Genomic DNA, 18,577 nt, shown 5'->3' on the forward strand with positions numbered 1-18,577 from the left:
TTCTACATTCCCATATAACACCGATAACCTTTGATTCCCTTGCCTACAAGAATCTATCTACTGTGCCTTAAAAATATTCAATGACCCTGCCTCCACCACCTTCTGAGGCAGAGAATTCCAAAGTCGCACAACCTTCGGAGAGAAAAATTTCTCCTCATCTCAGTCCTAAAAGGGTGACCCCTAATTTTAAAACAGTGGCCCCTAGTTCTGGACTCCCACAAGAGGAGATATCCTTTCGATGTCCACCTTGTCAAGGCCATTCAGGATCTTGTATACTTCAATCAAATCACCTCTCATTCTTCTAAACTCCAGTGGAAACAAGCCCAGTGTGCCCAACCTTTCCTCATAAGACAACCTACTCAGTCCAAGTATTGATCTAGTAAACCTCCTTTGAACCGCCTTCAATGCATTTACATCTTTCCTAAAATAAGACTAAACCTGCACACAGTATTCGAGGTGCGGTCTCACCAATACTGTATAACCGAAGCATAACATCCTTTTATGTTCAGTCCCTTTCGTAATAAAGAATAGTATTCCATTAGCTGCCTCAATTACTTGCCGTACCTGCATACTAACTTTTTGTGACTCGTGTACTAGAGCACCTAGATCCCTCTGCACCTCAGAATTATGCATCCGTTCTCCATTTAAGTTATAACATGCAGCCATTCTCCATTTAAATAATAACTTTCGTTATCTGGATGTATTTGGGATTGTATCTGAAGTATCAGTTTTATGCTACATAGAAATAATAAAAACTAGCTATAAAAATAAATTTTCTTGGAGCAAGTGCACGTTCAGACATGCCAAAGAAACCAGTATATTGTAGTAAACTTTGAGGACTTGAAAGCCAAGGGATGAAGTTGTACTGCAGCATATATAGTTAGAATTTAATGGTTCACTGGGCGGCTCCTTAGGCAGCCCCATGGGATCGAGGATGACTCGCTTTCACTCAGGTCCGATGAGTTTTGAGATGGCTTATAACTCCAGTATGTGATCCGCAAACTCTACCACATGCAGGACAGCTGGCGCTTGAAGTGTTGGTTAGATGAGGTATTTGGTTTGTGCGCTTTCTCCGACATCTTGACTTCACCTCAGCATGTTCCTGACAAAGTCTCTTGATGTGTTTGGTATCTTCCCGAGTGAACCTTCTCCATTTTGGTTGGTCACAAGCCAGGGAATCCCATGAGTCAGTGGGGATGATTGACCTCTTTAGGGATGCTTTAAGGAGATTGCAAAACGTTCCAACTGCCCTTGATTGAGTTTCCTGTTGTGACAAAGTTCCGAGTATAATAAAACCCGCTTTCCCTACAACCACACCACCCCACCCCCCACCTCTCTGTCTCTCTATCTCTCCGCCCCCCCACACACACACCTTAAACCAGCTTATATTTCAGCTCTTTCTTGGACTCGAACTCAAGTTCTGTCGAAGGGTCATGAGGACTCGAAACGTCAACTCTTCTCTTCTCCGCCGATGCTGCCAGACCTGAGTTTTTCCAGGTAATTCTGTTTTTGTTTTGGATTTCCAGCATCCGCAGTTTTTTTGTTTTTATTTCCAAGTATAATAGTTGCTTCTGGAGCCTGGTGCCAGGTGTATGAATGACATGTATGCTTAGCTAGTTTTGAGTGATTAGCACCTCAATGCTGGGCTTGTTGGCTTGCAAGAGGAAACTTCTGTTGGATTGCTTTTCTTGTCACTGGTATTGGAGTATCTATATTAATGACTTGTCTGAAGGAATTGACTATTCTAGCCAAATTTGCTGCTGATGTGAAGAAAGTTAGAAAAGCAAGTTGAGGAGGAGGATGCGAAGAGTCTGCAAAGAGATATAGATACGTTAAGTGAGTTGGCAAAAATTTGGTAGGTGGAGTATTTTGTGGGAAAGCGTGAGGTTGTCCACTTTGAAAGAATAGAAAAGCAGAGTATAATTTAAATGGCAAAAGACTGCAGAATGCTGTGATACAGTGACAACCTGGCTGTCTTTGTACATGAATCACAAAAAGTTAGGTTGAAGATATTGCAAGCAACTAGGAAGGCAAAAGGAATGTTGGCCTTTATTGCAAGAGGAGTGGAATATAAGAGTGGAGAAGTCTTTCTAGAACGATGCAGTGCCTTGGTGAGACTGCACCTGGAGTACTGTTTGCAGTTTTAGTCACCTTACTTAAGGTGGGACACACTTGCATTTGAGGCAGTTCAGAGAAGCTTCACTCGGCTGATTCCTACAATGAAGGTGTTGTCTTTTGAGGAGAAATTGGGCCTGTATTCATTGGAGCTCAATAGGATAAGAGATGATATTGAATGTGAAAGATCTGAGGGGGCTTGACGGAGTAGATGCTGAGAGGATGTTTCTGCTTGTGGGGGAATATCTAGAGCTGGGGGCACAGTTTCAAAATAAGGGGTCTTCCACTTAAGACTGAGACGAGGAATTTCTTCAGAAGGTTGTTGGTGTTTGCAATTCTCTCCCCAGCAAGCAGTGGAGGCTAGGTAATTGAATATATTCAAGGCTGAATTGGACAGATTTTTGATTGACAAGGGAGTCAAAGGTTATGGGCGACAGGCATGAAGATGGAATTAAGACCACATTATGTCAGTCGTGATCTTTTTGACTGGTGGAGCAGGCTCGAGGGGCCACATGGACTTCTCCTATTTCTTAGGTTCTTATCTTGCGAAGGCACTGCTGGTGCTGCTTCTCCAAAGATTTGAGCTATCTGTTGTAGTTTGTCCAAGTCTCGGAAGCATTTACGGGCACAAGGTTCTCTCTGCCTGGTAAACCATGGCCTTAGTGTCGGGTTTGAGATCCTGATCCTCAAGACACTCTTATTCTCCGTTGGCTAAAGGCTGAGCTAGCACATTGTAGAGCATGATGAATTCTGTTGTCTGTGCCTGCCTGCCTTTGTGAGGAGGCTGCCAAGATAGAACCATAGAACACCATAGCACAGAAAACAGGCCATTTAGCCCTTCTAGTCTGTGCCGAAATATTATTCCGCTAGTCTCATTGACCTGCACCTGGTCCATAACCCTCCAGACCTCTCCCATCCATGTATCTATCTAATTTATTCTTAAAGCGTAAGAGTGAGCCCGCATTTACCACGTCAGATGGTAGCTCGTTCCACACTCTCACCACTCTGAGTGAAGAAGTTCCCCCTAATGTTCCCCCTAAACCTTTCCCCTTTCACCCTAAAGCCATGTCCTCTCGTGTTTATTTCTCCTAATCTAAGTGGAAAGAGCCTACTCGCATTTACTCTGTCTATACCCCTCATAATTTTGTAAACTTCTATTATATCTCCCCTCATTCTTCTACACTCCAAGGAATAAAGTCCTAACCTGATAAACTTTCCCTGTAACTCAACTCCTTAAGACCCGGCAACATCCTAGTAAATCTTCTCTGCACTCTCTCAATCTTACTGATATCCTTCATGTAGTTAGGCGACCAGAACTGCACACAATACTCCAAAGTTGGCCTCACCAATGTCTTATACAACCTCACCATAACATCCCAACTCCTATAATCAATACAAAAACAAAAACAGAATTACCTGGAAAAACTCAGCAGGTCTGGCAGCATCGGCAGAGAAGAAAAGAGTTGATGTTTCGAGTCCTCATGACCCTTCGACAGTACTTGAGTCAATAATCAATACTTTGATTTATGAAGGCTAGTATGTCAAAAGCTTTCTTTACAACCTTGTCTACCTGTGACGCCACTTTCAGGGAACTATGTATCCGAACTCCCAGATCCCTTTGTTCTTCCGCACTCCTCAGTGCCCTACCGTTTACTGTGTATGTCCTACCCTGGTTTGACCTTGCAAAATGTAACACCTCACACTTTTCCACATTAAATTCCATCTGCCATTTTCTGGCCCATTTTTCCAGTTGGTCCAGATCTCTCTGCAAGCTTTGAAAGCCTTCCTCACTGTGCACAACGCCTCCAATCTTAGTGTCATCAGCAGACTTGCTGATCCAATTCACCACATTATCATCCAACTTATTGATATAGACAACAAACAACAATGGTCCCAGCACAGATCCCTGAGGCACACAACTAGTCACAGACCCCCAGTCTGAGAAGCAATCATCCACTACCACTCTGTCGTCTCCCACACAGCCAATTTCGAATCCAGTTTACTTGGATACCAAGTGTCTGAACCTTCTGAACTAACCTCCCATGTGGGACCTTGTCAAAGGCCTTACTAAAGTCCATGTAGACAACATCCACAGCCTTTCCTTCATCTACTTTCTTGGTAACCTCCTCGAAAAACTCTACAAGGTTTGTTAAACACGACCTACCACGCACAAAGCCATGCTGACTATCCTTAATCAACCCTTGGCTGTCCAAATAATTATATATCCGATCTCTGAGAACATCTTCCAATAATTTACCTACTACTGATATCAGGCTCACTGGCCTGTAATTACCTGCTTTACTTTTGGAGCCTTTTTTAAACAACGGAACAATTTGAGCTACCCTGCAATCCTTCGGCACCTCACCAGTGGCTAAGGACGTTTGAAATATTTCTGCCAGGGCCTCTGCAATTTCTACACTAGTCTCCCTCAAGGTCTGAGGGAATATCATGTCAGGCCCGGGGGATTTATCTACCTTTATTCGCTTTATTCCTCTTTAATCTCTATATGTTCCATGAAACTACTGCTTGTTTCCCTTCCTTCCTTATATAACTGCCAGTTTCCTGAGTAAATACTGATGCAAAAAGATATGGAAAATGGCCCACGTTTTTCAGGATCTTGTCGTTAATCTTCTGATCAACTGGACTATATTTTAAAAGTTATATCTTGGTGGGGGAAATTCTTTGAGGAGTGCTTTAAAAAATTTTTGGTGTGCGAAAAGAACTTGAACTTCCATCCAATGCATCTGTGTTCTGGAAATATAACTAAGCCATTTCTCTTAGCAGTATTTATGCAGGGTTACAAGGTCAATGCCGAACCTTGTGGCAATGTCAAGCATCACCTTGCAAATTGAAGTTAAAATACGAAATAAGGTGGTATGGTGTGTGTGCTCTACAGAAGACAGGCCTTTAGTTCATTGTATACTGATGGCTTCATCCTGAGGCATTTTCTGGGCAATTTTTTTGTCATTGGCGATTTGCTGTTGCCTTCCACACTTGGGCAGGGCGAGGAGGCAGGTTCCAAGTCTGCCTCAGCTGAAACAGGAATTGAACCTCCATTGTTGGCATTATTCTGAACCCCACACTACCCACCTAGCCAATGGAGCTAACCAGCCTCCTATGAAATGATATTTATGTCCATTAAACTGTACAGTTAGGCAGTGGGTACAGTTGGTGGCATTGTTGAAGGGGGTGAAATAGGAACCTTTGACAGTGAATTATGGGAATGCCGAGTAGTCTCCTTGTTTTAAGGAGAGGCCTTAATATTCCCTCTGCACTCCACATCCAATTTTAGCTCCTCTACTCACTATGGATGATTATTTCTTTGGGGCTGTTATCTTTGTGTGCTGGCTACCCTCAATAGTCTTGCTGAATCTACTGGTCTTAATGTATGATATTTGACTATGTGTTTGAGGTGAGGGCAAAGGACCTGTGCGAAAGCCAAGTGTATTATTGTACTCAACACTACACTTCCAACAGGGGTCACTAGACATTAATCAAAAATAGGTTATCTGGATCATTGAAATCGCCATGCCCCTACTGTTGCTGCTTATCTTGGCTGATTTGACACCAAATTTTGTGTTATGTCATGTGTGCCTTAGTACCATCCACATGTCTGCACTTGGACATTATTAACTCCAAACCACTTGAATGTTAATATCTTTTGCCAGAACCTCATAGACTCTTGCTCCATATGTTTTGGAGAAGAGTGGCATTTTTTTCTGGTGAAGTTATTAATTTATGTATCTCTATTAGCAGTTCTGTTGGACTGCCATAGCTAGCAATGTGACAGTAGCACTGATGGTCTCTGCTTTTCCACTAGTTGTGTTTTTAGCTTGTGTGTGTGAATACACGTTATAAGCGCAAAGATCCAATTTATTGGTTATGTTCTGTTACTGATGGTTGACATGATTTGTTTCAAGATTTGCATAACATTGTTCAGTGTTGGACATTATGAATTGTACAAATTAATTTAATTTATTTGCTTCTTTCAGGCTGTGCAATGGTCTCTGCAAAACAACCTGGGCTCGAGGTGGTGCTTTTATGTACAGATCTAAATTGGTTTCTCAGTTTCATTGAGGAGGCAGTTTATTTTTCTCTTTCAACAACCACATAGCCAGACAAAATTGCAAAGATCTGTCCTGTGTCGAGTATGACAGCCACGACCCGTGGCTCTCCTGTAGGAGGGAATGACAACCAGGGCCAGGCGCCTGATGGACAGTCACAGTCTCCTCTTCCACAGAATCAGGTAAGCATTCAACCTTGAGTATCTCACATTTGTCTATTTGTAGACTGTGGAGCATTTTTTTGTACAACCTGTACATGCCTAACTGAAATATAAGATCTGCACAATAAATCCATTTTCTGAAAAGTGCTCTTATATCAAATGTTATGACCGGGATGGGAGGAGTGTGCAGTTTGACTAGTCCCACTACTCCACGGGTTGCACCATTAGTTTAAAAGTTTGATTCACTCACCAAAATGGCCAATCGTTTACCTTCGCTACTGTTATCCAGAATAAAAGAGATTTTAACTAGGTTTCCTTCAATAAAAAAACACATTAGTTTATTATAAAACTGATCTTGTTAAATAGAAAGGCAGAGCTTATTAACATACAACATGAAAGTATACTAATTATTCTTTCAAGATATCCTAAGTGTCTCATACATACCAAAAATAAAATCTAAAAATAAAGGAATTCTGCCAAAGGTTAAAAGTCAATGGCTCAAGGGAAAAGGAAAGATGATGGAGTCCTTGAAATGGCATCCAGGTTATGCGGCTGTTGTCTCAGTTCTGATCTGCGAAACAATTGATGACTCTTGCACTGCTTTTCAGGTGAATTCAAGGAACACCTGCAGGTACTGAACTCCGCATAAAACAACTCAGAAGCAGCCTCTTTAGTTCTGATGAAGAGTCATATGGACTTAATGTTAACTCTATCTTCCTCTCCACAGATGCTGTCAGACCTGCTGAGTTTTTCCAACCATTTTTGTTTGTGTTTCAGATTCCCAGCATCCGCAATATTTTGCTTTTATCTTAGAAGCAGCCTATATTCTCTTCTGGCTGTGGATTGTCTCTGGACTGCAAGAAGGCTGATGTCTTCCTTACAAGTAGTTGTTCCTTCTTATTCTCAAAACAAAACCAAAATCAATTTTTAAACACAGCTACAGGCATGTAGTTTTTTCCCCCCAGAGCCATAAACTACAATGTGACCCCTTCTGTATATAGTCCACCAGGGTCAAGAGGTTTCCAGCTTCTTTACAACTGCTTAAATACCTTTTCTTGTGAATGGATGTCTCTTCCAAGAAAAGCAATGAATTCTTGCATTAATTCTTGAAGGAACCAGGTCTTTTAAAACACATTCTTCCAGAATGTTCTTATTCCTTGAAAAAGAACCATTTTTCATGATTAAAGTGTTCATCTCTCACAAGCCAAATTTTGCGCCCCTATTTTGCCTTTCCAGGTTGTTAGCTGTTTTTTTTTGTCTGACTAGGACAGCATATGATTGGCTGTGGAATGCATCCTTTTTTTGCTTCTTGGCTAGTTCTGCTTAAATTGGTAGAATTATATTTGCATTTCAGATGTCCATGTTAGCAATTTTGTTTGTCTTGAAATTTACCTAAGTTAGTAGATCTTTTGTGGGGTTGCCCATGGTAAATCAGATAATGCACTATTTTGTAAGCATAGGAGGATTTATGGTTAATACCAAATGTATTATTTACTGAAGATGTGCAAAATGTAAAGAATCGATGCTGAAGATCTGAAATAACAAAAAATGCTAGTTCTGATGCAAGGACTTTGAGCTGCAATGTTAGTTCTATCTTTCTCTCCTTTCATGGATGCCTGATCAGTTGAACGTTTCCATCATTTTTTATTTGTATGTTCTGTTCCAAGGCCAATTGGAGTGGGGAAATATTTTTACATATTTTATGGGAGCTAGTATCAGTAGACAAAGAGGCCAAATGTTCCAGGGATCTATTCTTAGGCATGAGTATGACATACAGTGGATCAGAGACAGTGGGAATGCTGCTGGACTGTAATCATATTGTGAAATAGGAATTGAGGCAGAAGGATAGAATTCCAAGGAAAGCAAGGAGGTTGCTGAACTTGCACAGCACACTAATTTGACCTCGGCTAGAGTATTGCGTACGGTTCTGGGTGCCGCACTTTAGGAAGGATTTGAAGGCATTGGAGAGAGTGCAAAAAAGATGCATGAGAATGGCTCCAGGGCTGAGGAACTTCAGTTGTGAAGATAGATTGGAGAAGTTAGGACTTTTCCTTGGCGAAAAGGCTGAGAGGAGGTTTGATAGAGATTTTCAAAACATGAGTGGTCTGGACAGAGTGTATAGGGAGAAACTGTTCCCACTTTTAAAAGGATTGAGAAAGAGAGGGCACAGATTTACAGTAATTGATAAATTAGAAACAAAATGAGGAAAAACTTTTTCATGTAGCAAATGGTTAAGGTGTGGAATGCAGTGCCTTAGAGTGTGGTGGAGGCAGCATTCAAAAAGGATTTAGACTGTTATTTGAAAAGAAAGAATGTGCAGGGTTACGGGGAGAAGGTGGGGAAAATGCCGCTAAGTGAAATGTTTATTTGGAGATCCGGTGCAGACACAATGAGCTGAATGGCCTGCTGCACTGCAACAATTTTGTGATTCATAATTCATGCTCATCTTGGGAGTGCAGTTGGAATTCTAGATTGTTTATCTTTAGCTGAAAGCAACTAGTCTTCACCTGTTGTAATATCCCACCACATGAAGAAAAAGCACTCTCCTTTTTATGCTGCTCCCCCCCACTAAGGGGAAAATGACGCTCCCTTGGTTTGTCGCATCCTTTCCTATGCATCATTGTTCCCTCTATTTAGTGTCATCACTTGCTCTTTCTTCACTGTTCTTCTCTAACCCACCTCCCTAAACTTATTTTCTTGTTCCTGGGATATGAGCATTTATTACCCATCTCTAATTGTCTGTGAGAAGCTGATGGTGAGCTGCCTTCTTGAACTGCTGCAGTCCATGTGGCGTAGATGCACCCACAGTGTTATTAGGTAGTGAGTTTCAGGATTTTGACCTGGAAAATCTGATAAAGCAACAGCAATATATTTCAAGTCAGGCTGTTGTGTGACTTGGAGTGGAACTTGGATGCGTTACTCTATTCACAGGTCGTCTCCTTATTCCCCTCTGCAAAGAACTGGGGCCCTAGCTCAGTTCCACAGGCTGCTTCATTCTCTTCTATTATTCCAGTGCTCCATTCTCTCCTCCTCTGCTTACCCTGTCCTTGCCTTTCTCCCTCTCTGTATCCACTCTTCACACACCCACCCCCAATCTGCCATTACCAATCCTTTCTATCAGTCCCCCCTCCCCCTCCCAAAACACATGATTCCTTTTATCACACAGTCGTGTATCTATTTTGTTTGAACACTGGACTTGCTGTTGAAGTGTATAAGCCATGGGAGATACTTAAAAATCTTGTTTAGGTCACATTGCCTTTCTGCATAACTTTAAATCCTGTTGTTTTGACTTTGGTCATAGTTGTCTGTAGGATTTTTGTGTTCTAAATCATTTCCCATTCAATTTTCATGTCAACTGAACTGTCATGATTGAAGGCTTTGGCTATGAAGTGATTGTGGAGCATTTTTTCCTCTCCTTCGCCAAATGCTATTTTAGACATGTGGCAACTTTGAAGCGATTCTCTTCCCAAATAACATTTCGGGATTGAGGGGGCTGATAATTTTGAGGATTTGGCAGCAGCAAGTTACTTGTGGGGGTGGGGGTTACTAGCAGGCAAAGATAGAGGGTAATACTGCCTTGCTGAGAATTTTATCTGCCTAAATTAGCAAAAGGCTATGTTGGTGGCAGACACGGATATTAAACAAGTAAGGAGGCAAGACAGTGATAATCCGTGACAGGATGCATATATATGGAGCAAGAGGCATCGTAAAATGCAACCAGTTGTAAGGGTCAAGAGGAATGAAATAGTGGATAAAAGTTTAGAAAGGAAGGCAGTTATTATCTGCAGAGAGTGAAAAACAACCTGTATTTGTGTAACTCTTTTAACATAGAAAAAAAGTCCCAGATTGCTTACCTTAAATTTAATGTCTGAGTGCAAGGAGGAAAATTATTAGTTCAGCAATATCCTGAGCATATTATGTCCAGCAACTCTGAGGCTGAAAGTTCACATCGTTCTTCGTTTCTCCCTATGCAGCAATAGTTAATCTTTATTCAGTGGCAGGGTAATGGGCAACATCTATGCAATTATATTTAGATCTGTTGCTTTATTGTTTCTTTTATGCACAGTGCCATTTGAGAGCTGGGCTGGCAACCTTTTCTTGTGCCTCCGTGAAGCCACTAACTTTGCCCTGATGAGAGCAGGTTGTCCATTGACAGCCCTCCTCGGGAGATCAACTTCGTCACAGCACATTGGAATTTGCATTCTGCACATTACATTGATATTGAGGAACAGTGAATTGTACATATTTATCTGACTCTTCGGGTTGCCTGAAGAATTTCTTCCTCTCTCTATGAAGTATTTAGAGGTACAAGGGTAAAGAAGTTTGCATACAATCCCAAATATTTTCAAAAACCTACTCTGGGCCAAGTTGCCTCAACTATGTTGACTTCTTGCATTTGGAAAACACAGGTACAAACAACTGTCAGCTCTCTTTTATTTTGTTTGCAGATTGAATGTATTCATGTATACAAGGAATGCACCACTTGACCAGCTGCCAAGTATTTGGTACATCCTTTTACTAAAATCTGTTTTCAGGAACTCGGGTTCAAATACAGACAATGTGTCAGCATGACCTGCAGTAGAAACGGCTCTTAGGATAACTCTGACATAATTAACTTTGACGAATGTTCTCAAGTTTCTGAGTTAATGAATTAAAACACAAATATGGGAGTCAGTTGAACAAATTCAGTGTAAGTTTTTGTAAGCAGGTGTGAACTGCAGGAAGCTTTCTTAAAAATAATGAAATTACCTTGAATGATCGTCATCGTTTATTGATGTGAAGTACTACTTGTGCACAAATGCCTGTCCCATCTTACATTATACTCCACAATACTGTTTGATTTGTCCAAAGTTTTTGTTAAACCATGGCAATGGGAGGTTGAGACATCTGGTTGGATGTCTTAAACTCCAGTTCCAAGGCCTTTGACATTCTTCTGCCCAGAATTGGGCATGATACTCTAATTGAAGCCTAGCCAGTGATCTGTTAAGGTTCATCATAACTTTGTTGCTTTTGTGTTTTGTTTCCATTTATAAAGCCAAGGATTTTGTATGTGTTTTAAAAAAAAAAATCAGTTGTCAACTTGTCCTACCACCTTCAAAGATTTTCAGGGATTAAGAGTTTCCAGTTTCCACCTTTTGGTGGCATTCTGACTTTTTGTAATGTCCTTCTGACCTCCACAAAGGTGTATTTGAAATATATTGCAGTTTAAGCATTTTAAGAAGAACATACAACTCTCATAGATGAATGCAAAAACGGGAAATAAAGTTGCTATTGATTCAGATGGTTGGAATGTGTGTGTGTAGTATGCGCACCTGGATGCCTGTACAATGTGTTGACAAGTAGCTTTGTCAGTATTAGTGTTGGAGGGCAAGCTACCTTGTGAGGAGGGATCGAATGTGGCTTGCGAATGTCACAAAGCTCAGATTCCGGGGACAGGCCTGAGATCGAATGTGCCCTGTAAGGCAAGGCAGCCTGGCGGGAGGTCCCTGAACGTGGCTAGGACTACAAGGAAGTCAGGTGACTGGCAGCCAACTTCCAGATAGCGCAGTTCGCAAGCACCAGGCAGAGCTACAGCTGTGTAGGTTTTATTTGTAGCTTTCTGCCTGCCAATGGCACCTGCTTTCCAGGTCAGGCCTGTCCTGAGCAAACTTTTCTCTCTCTTCCCAATAGCCCCATACTCCCTGTCGGCAATGACTGATTAGAACTTCCTTTCAGACTGTTGTGCGCCTTAGGCCTGTTAGTTTCAGATGGGTTGTAGGAGCTCACAAAGATTAGAGGTGGGGAGGTGGCGAAGCCATGGAGGGGTTTAAAAACAAGGATGGGAATTTTAAAATGGAGGCATTGCTTAACCAGGAGCCATATTTGCTCAGCTAGCACAGGGGTGACAGGTAAACAGGACTTGGGTATGATTAAGAATATGGCAGAGTTTTGGATGACCTCTAGTTTACAGAGGATAGAATGTATAGAGGCTGGCTAAGAGTGAATTAGAATAGTCAAATCTAGAGGGAACAAAGATATGGATGAGGGTTTCAGCTGCAGATGAGCTGAGATAGCCATGGAGACGAGTAATGTTACAGGAACGAAAGACAGTTTTAATAATGGCGCAGGCATGTGGTTGGTAGCTCATTTTGGAGTCAGAACAGTCTGGTTCACTCTGAGAGGGAATGGAGTTTGCCAAGGGGAGTGAAGACAATGTCTTCAGTCTTCCCAATATTTAATTGGAGGAAACTTCGGCTTGTTCGGCACTGAATATTGGACAAGCAGTCTGTAAGACAATGGAAGGACTCAGAGAGGTCATGGTAAGATAGAGCTGGATGTTGTCATGTGCATGTGGAAACTGAAATGTTTATAATACATCACAATTGATGTAACACCTCGTTTGAAGCTTGCGATTTACATCTGTCTTCAGAACTGAAGTATGTTCAACTGTCTAAGCTGAGCTACAAAATAAATCAAATTCAGTGCTAGATCGTGGTCTGGAGTTGTTGCATAGATACAATTTGAATATTAGATCCAAAAATGCCCTCATTGTTGGTGCCCATTTTGCAGATATCCAGTTACTCCCAAGTGTTTTACCAATCTCATTAGAATACATCAAAATTTGAAACACACGTCAATCAGGTTAAACAATCAAAGCCCAAAGAGAGCACCAAACCCACACCACACATTTCTTGTTTAATTATGAAAAGTTACATTTCAACTCAAGATCATTCATGCACAAGATGGACAGATAGAAATAGAAGTCGGCTATTTAGCTCTTTACCTACCATTACCCCATATCCCTTAATACCTTTGGTGAACAAAAATTTATCTCATAGTTAACAAGTGAAGAGCTCAATGTTGTTATAATGACACAGCTCTCCCTTGAGGCTTTTGCCTACCTGGTTGATGCTCTAACTACAAAGCTGAAAAAAAGGAAATTTTAAGAGCTTCCATTTCACTTAGGCTTTAGGCCAATCTGCATCCTACAATTGGTTCTGAAAATTCTGTACATGTTTTGAGAGCTGTGGTGACTAATTCCACCACAGTAGCTGAGACAATCTCAACATTCTTAAAAAAAAATCAACAACATTCTAAATAAAACAACCCACAGCATTCTTAAACAAAAAGTTAATTTAGGGAAGACAGTGACTTAGTGGTACTGTCGCTGTACTTGTAAACCAGAAGCCCAGGCTAATGCCCTGGGGACACTGATTTAAATCCCACTATGACAGCTGGTGGAATTCAAATTCAATTAATTAATAAATTCAGTTGATTAATAAAAATCTGGAATTGAAAGCTGGCCATCAGTAATGGTGCCATGAAACTATCATGGATTGTCATAAAAACCCATTTGTTTCACTAATGTCCTTAGAGAAGGAAATATGCCACCCTTACCTGGCCTGACATACATGTGACTCCAAACCCACAGCAATGTGGTTGACTCTTAATTGCCTTCTGAAATGGCCTAGCAAGCCATTCGGCTCAAGGGCAATTAGGAATGAGCAACAAATGCTGGCCTTACCAGTGATGTCCAGATCCCATTAAAGATAGAAAAAATAAATCAATCCCCCCACCACCACCACCACCGCCGCCTCCCAACGTTAATGGAACCTTTAAAAAATTCCAGGAATCGAATCTGCATCTTTGCCATAAACTAAACAGTTCTTCCTTGATCTGTCCATTAAGCTTTGTTGAAATGCACCCATTAGTTTTTGAGATACATTGTTTACAGACAAACTGGGGTGAAAACATTACAAACAACCAACAATTGATTTAGCATCAACTGCCATTAGCGGAAGAGAGTTCCAAGCTTCTGCCACTATTTGTATTTGGAAGTCACTAACTTGACTCTTAAAAGTCTAGCCTCATAACATTTAGGCTATATCCCTTCATCCTAAATTAGTTTCTAGCAATCGGGTACACACAGAGAGAGAAACTATCACAACACAAAAACAAAAATACCTGGAGAAACTATCAGTTCTCCTTAATATCTTGAAAACTTTGAAAGCACCTCGTAACTTTTTAAATTCCAGGAAATAGAATCCTAGTTTGTGTAATCTGTTCTCATAACCTGGACTCCAAGGGTTAAATTATCATTCTGGTAAATCTGCTGCACCCTCCAAAGCCCATGAATATTTCCCAAGGTGTGGTATCTGGAACTGCCAGGAGTACTCTCGGCATCGTCTAACCAGGGCTTTGTATAGCCATAATGTAAGTTCTATCCCCTTATATTCTAGTCCTCTAGATATATAAATGCCTAATTCAATTTGCCTACGTTAAAATCCATTTTCCATAGTTTTTTCCATTTACTTAATCCATTAATATCTGCTCATAATGCTATGCCAGAGCCCCACCTATCTGTGTCCTTGGAAAACTTGGGTATATAGTTTTCTCTGGCACCATCAAAAGTAGTTAATAAGTACAGAGAATAGCTGAAGCCCCAACACAGGACCTCTTATGGGAAACCACTCATCCAGGGATGAGAGATTTCTGCCTTTTGGTGGAATTCCTACTTTTTGATTGTGGAATCTTACCCTTAGAAATGTTTCTTTTTTACCTCTGCCCTTTCCTCTCCAAAGACCTTCATGTTGCTTTGCATGTGGATAATCCAGCACAGGTATACATTGTCAAGATAAAAACCTCTAGCCTAGGACTTAAACACGCACAAGGATTTTCCCTACTTGACAAGATATTTCCTTAAGGGATGTTCACCTCTTGAGTGGAAATTGAGCTTAATGTTAATACTTTCAAGGGGCTAGTTTCTCCTCAGTTTTGGTGTCTCTGCTTTTCTCTCTCTTTATGATCCCCCTTAAAACCTACCTCTGACCAAGCATTTAGTCACCCATTTTGCACTGATTTTTGTCTGTATGCATCTGTGAAGCACTTTTGCCTACATTGAGACATAGATGCAAACTGTTCTTGAGTGGCATGATGGACTTGAGTCACCTCCTTTATACCTAGGATCTGCTAAAAGTTAAAACCAAATCAGTCAAAGCAGTATATGTAAAACTTTGACACAGATTTATGAATAAGTTTTCACAGTCATGTTTTGGTGTTAGTATTTACTTCATCCTGTATAACATGCAGTAACTGTATTAATTGCATTACATGCTGAAATGTCAAAATACTGAGGCCACTTACGTGATTTTATACAACTGCATTGGTCCACAGTCTTGATGGTAATAGTAGGTAAACGATGGAAAAACTGATGTTTCTACCCCCTTGAAGCCTAATCATTCCACCCATTTGAAATGGCCTAGAAGTATTGGCATTTCTTGACAGATCATAATAAGTGCTATAATTATATGATTCCTTGTCTCAAAAAAACTTCAGATCTTTTTTGTCTTCGGCCATTCTCATCTTTGGATTTTTGAATACGAACCGCTAGGTGTCTCCTTTGTTCCTTTAGTCCTTCTAAAACTGTGGCATTTAATTTAAGTTGCCTTGGCTGATTTTTCCTTCCAAAATACAGTTTCTCTGTATTAAATTTCATTTGCCACATGGCTGCCAATTTTACCAGTCTTCCTATGTTCCCCTAAAGTCAGGTAGTTTCCCCCTCACTGTTTACATTTCCAAGTTTTGTCATCTTCAAACCTTTGAATTTAACCCCCCCCCCCCCCCCCCCCCCCCCCCACCCCCCCCCCCCCCCCCCCCCGACTCTTGAGTCAACAATGCTACCACTGAACTAAGGCTGTCACTAAATGTTACTCCTACAGAAATCTGTAATATAAAAATTGAATTATGGTTAGTGCTATGAAAGCTTTTTTATTAAATGGCAATATCAAATCCTTTTAAGGGGCTGCAATATCGAACCATTTTATGGGGCTGCTTTTCATTAAGAAAATTTAACAAAAAACTGCTCTAGAATCTTGTCGGAATATTTATCAATTAGATTGCTATAAGGTTTTATTCTAGAGGTGTTAATCACTGTTAATGTAGCAATAGTTATTTTTCTGCCTCTAAATGCAGTTGCAATTGTAATGTACTGTAGCATATAAGCACCCCAATCATTGAAAAAAAGGGACTTGATGAGGTATCCAACAAACGAGCACGTGTAGAAAAGGGAAATTTTCTTAGTTGACTGGATCAAACTCTTGGAATTTTTTAAATAGATTTAATCCTCAATTAAAATACTTAATAGGAAATAAGTTGAGCATAGACCATAGCTTATAGATTACAATAAAAATCATATTGATTCGACATTGAATGTACTTTTTGTCTTTGCAATAGACCTCTTCCCCCAATACATCAAGTGAGAACTCACCAGTGAGCCCTCCTGATGAACAAGGTCAGGGTGATGCTCCTCCTCAACTTGAGGAAGAGGAGCCTGCATTTCCCCACACCGATTTGGCAAAGCTGGATGATATGATTAATAGGTGAGTGTAACTCAACAGAAAAATTAAGAACATTGCTGATTTGTTCTCGTACGTTATTCTAACTTGCCTTTTTACTTTCTTCAGACCTCGTTGGGTAGTTCCAGTGTTGCCTAAAGGTGAATTAGAAGTTCTACTAGAAGCTGCTATAGATCTTAGTAAAAAAAGTAAGTTTTTGAAATCATGTTAAGTGTACTGGACAAATGACTGACTTGGATTTTAGAATGCCAACAGGTTGTCTTATTGAAATATTTGGCTTATGTTTCAAGAATTGAGGAAAGTGCCTCAATGTTTTAATCGTGTGGGAGAAAAGCCAAAGATGTTTTTGTTTTGGAAAAATAAGATTATTTGGAGAGCCATCTAGCAATGGGTTTCTTTTGAGTTAACTGTTATTCCTGCCATTTGGTGCTTGACCTAGAATGATGCACTCCCGTGGAAACGGAAAGTTATAGCTGCAATAGCAATTTTCAAAGGGAAGATAAAACCCCCCTACCCTTATGTACTATGATATAGATAATATCTCCTTTCTTAGAGATTTTTCATTTATGTGGTCCAAAAGCAAATCCATGCATGCTTGACCTAGCTTGAGAAAGTTATCATATATGTTTTGATTTGCACATAATTACATCACTTTTAAAACACACACAAAGGCCATACGGCCCAACTGGCCCATGCTGGCCTTCGTTCCGCATGAGCTTCATCCCATCTGTCGTCACCTGACCCTATCATATTCTATTTCTTTCTCCCTCGAGTATTTGCTGAGTTTTCTCTTAAATGCACCTATGCTATTCACCTTAACTACTCCTTATGTTAGCAAGTCCCATATTCTAACCACTTTGGGTAAGGAAGCCTCTCTTGATTTCCCTATTGGATTTATTAGTGACTACCTTAAATGTTTAGTCCTGAGTTTTTCCCCACAACACACCAGCAGAAACAGGTTATCTACTTCTACTCTATATCACATCATTTTGGCAGGTCAGTCCGTCACTTAGGACCATTAATTTGTATGGATGGACTCAGCAGTCTTCCAGCCCTTGAATGCTGATGATGGTGCTTAGCGAATTTCTTTGGTCAGTATCAACTGCATTTATACTAGAGTGGTAGGATTGCAATCAAGAGCAATGAATCAGTATTCAAGCAAACCAACAATAGATAGTCAAAGATGAATTCACCGCCTGCCTGAACAGAATTTTTTCGTTTGTAATGTGAAGCATCACAATGGAACAGCTTCTGCACTAAAAAGTTAAGCCTTTTCTCAGGGATGCAGAGTTCTTCGTAACTATTTTATAATATTTGTGATTAGTGTAAAAGTATTTAGTGCTCCCTGGCTGCACTAATCATGATGTCAGCTGGAAGGCTTAATTTCAAGCAAGTAATGCTATACTGACAAAGGAAATCTTTTTCTATTTGGAGCGTTCATAAAACCACCTAGCTCATCAAAACTTGGAAAACTTTCATAAATCCTCTTTGTCTTGAAAAATAAGTTTTCTGTAAAATACTGCTGTTGGGGGGGGCATTGTGGTCTCAGTTTTCAGCAGAAATATTATGGAAATGATAATATATGGGAAATTCAGCATGTAATTTAATTATTGTAAAATTTGTTTCTAAGGCATTTAAGTGTTAGGGCAACTTAATCATACAGATGTGTAGATCATAAATGACCATTTGAAGTTGTTCCAAATGTCCCACACGTGTTTGAAAAATACTTTCCTTAATGTTTCATTCAGAAATTATTTAGATCATGGTACAATTACCTAGGAACTTTACAGTGAATTTTTTGCTTAATCCAGTATCCCTGTCGCAGATATATTAATCTTAAGTGACGTTGCATGATTACATTGCTTCCTCATGCTATGGAGTACGAAATATAGTCTGAAAATTC

At 40.3% G+C, this 18,577-nt stretch overlaps 1 protein-coding gene across 3 annotated transcripts in view; it reads left to right on the plus strand.

Annotated features, from left to right (window-relative positions):
• Nucleotides 1-18,577, plus strand: part of usp9 (ubiquitin specific peptidase 9) — a 353,775-nt gene that overhangs the window by 118,412 nt on the left and 216,786 nt on the right. For all 3 annotated transcript variants that reach the window (XM_041210976.1, XM_041210979.1, XM_041210975.1), the window contains 3 exons: nucleotides 6,108-6,361; nucleotides 16,553-16,698; nucleotides 16,783-16,862. In XM_041210976.1, coding sequence (XP_041066910.1) covers nucleotides 6,266-6,361; nucleotides 16,553-16,698; nucleotides 16,783-16,862 — 322 coding nt within the window. In that variant the 5' untranslated portion in view covers nucleotides 6,108-6,265. The remainder of the gene's footprint in view (nucleotides 1-6,107; nucleotides 6,362-16,552; nucleotides 16,699-16,782; nucleotides 16,863-18,577) is intronic.

The sequence above is a fragment of the Carcharodon carcharias genome, chromosome 18, assembly GCF_017639515.1.
Source record: "Carcharodon carcharias isolate sCarCar2 chromosome 18, sCarCar2.pri, whole genome shotgun sequence".
Lineage (NCBI taxonomy): Eukaryota > Metazoa > Chordata > Chondrichthyes > Lamniformes > Lamnidae > Carcharodon > Carcharodon carcharias.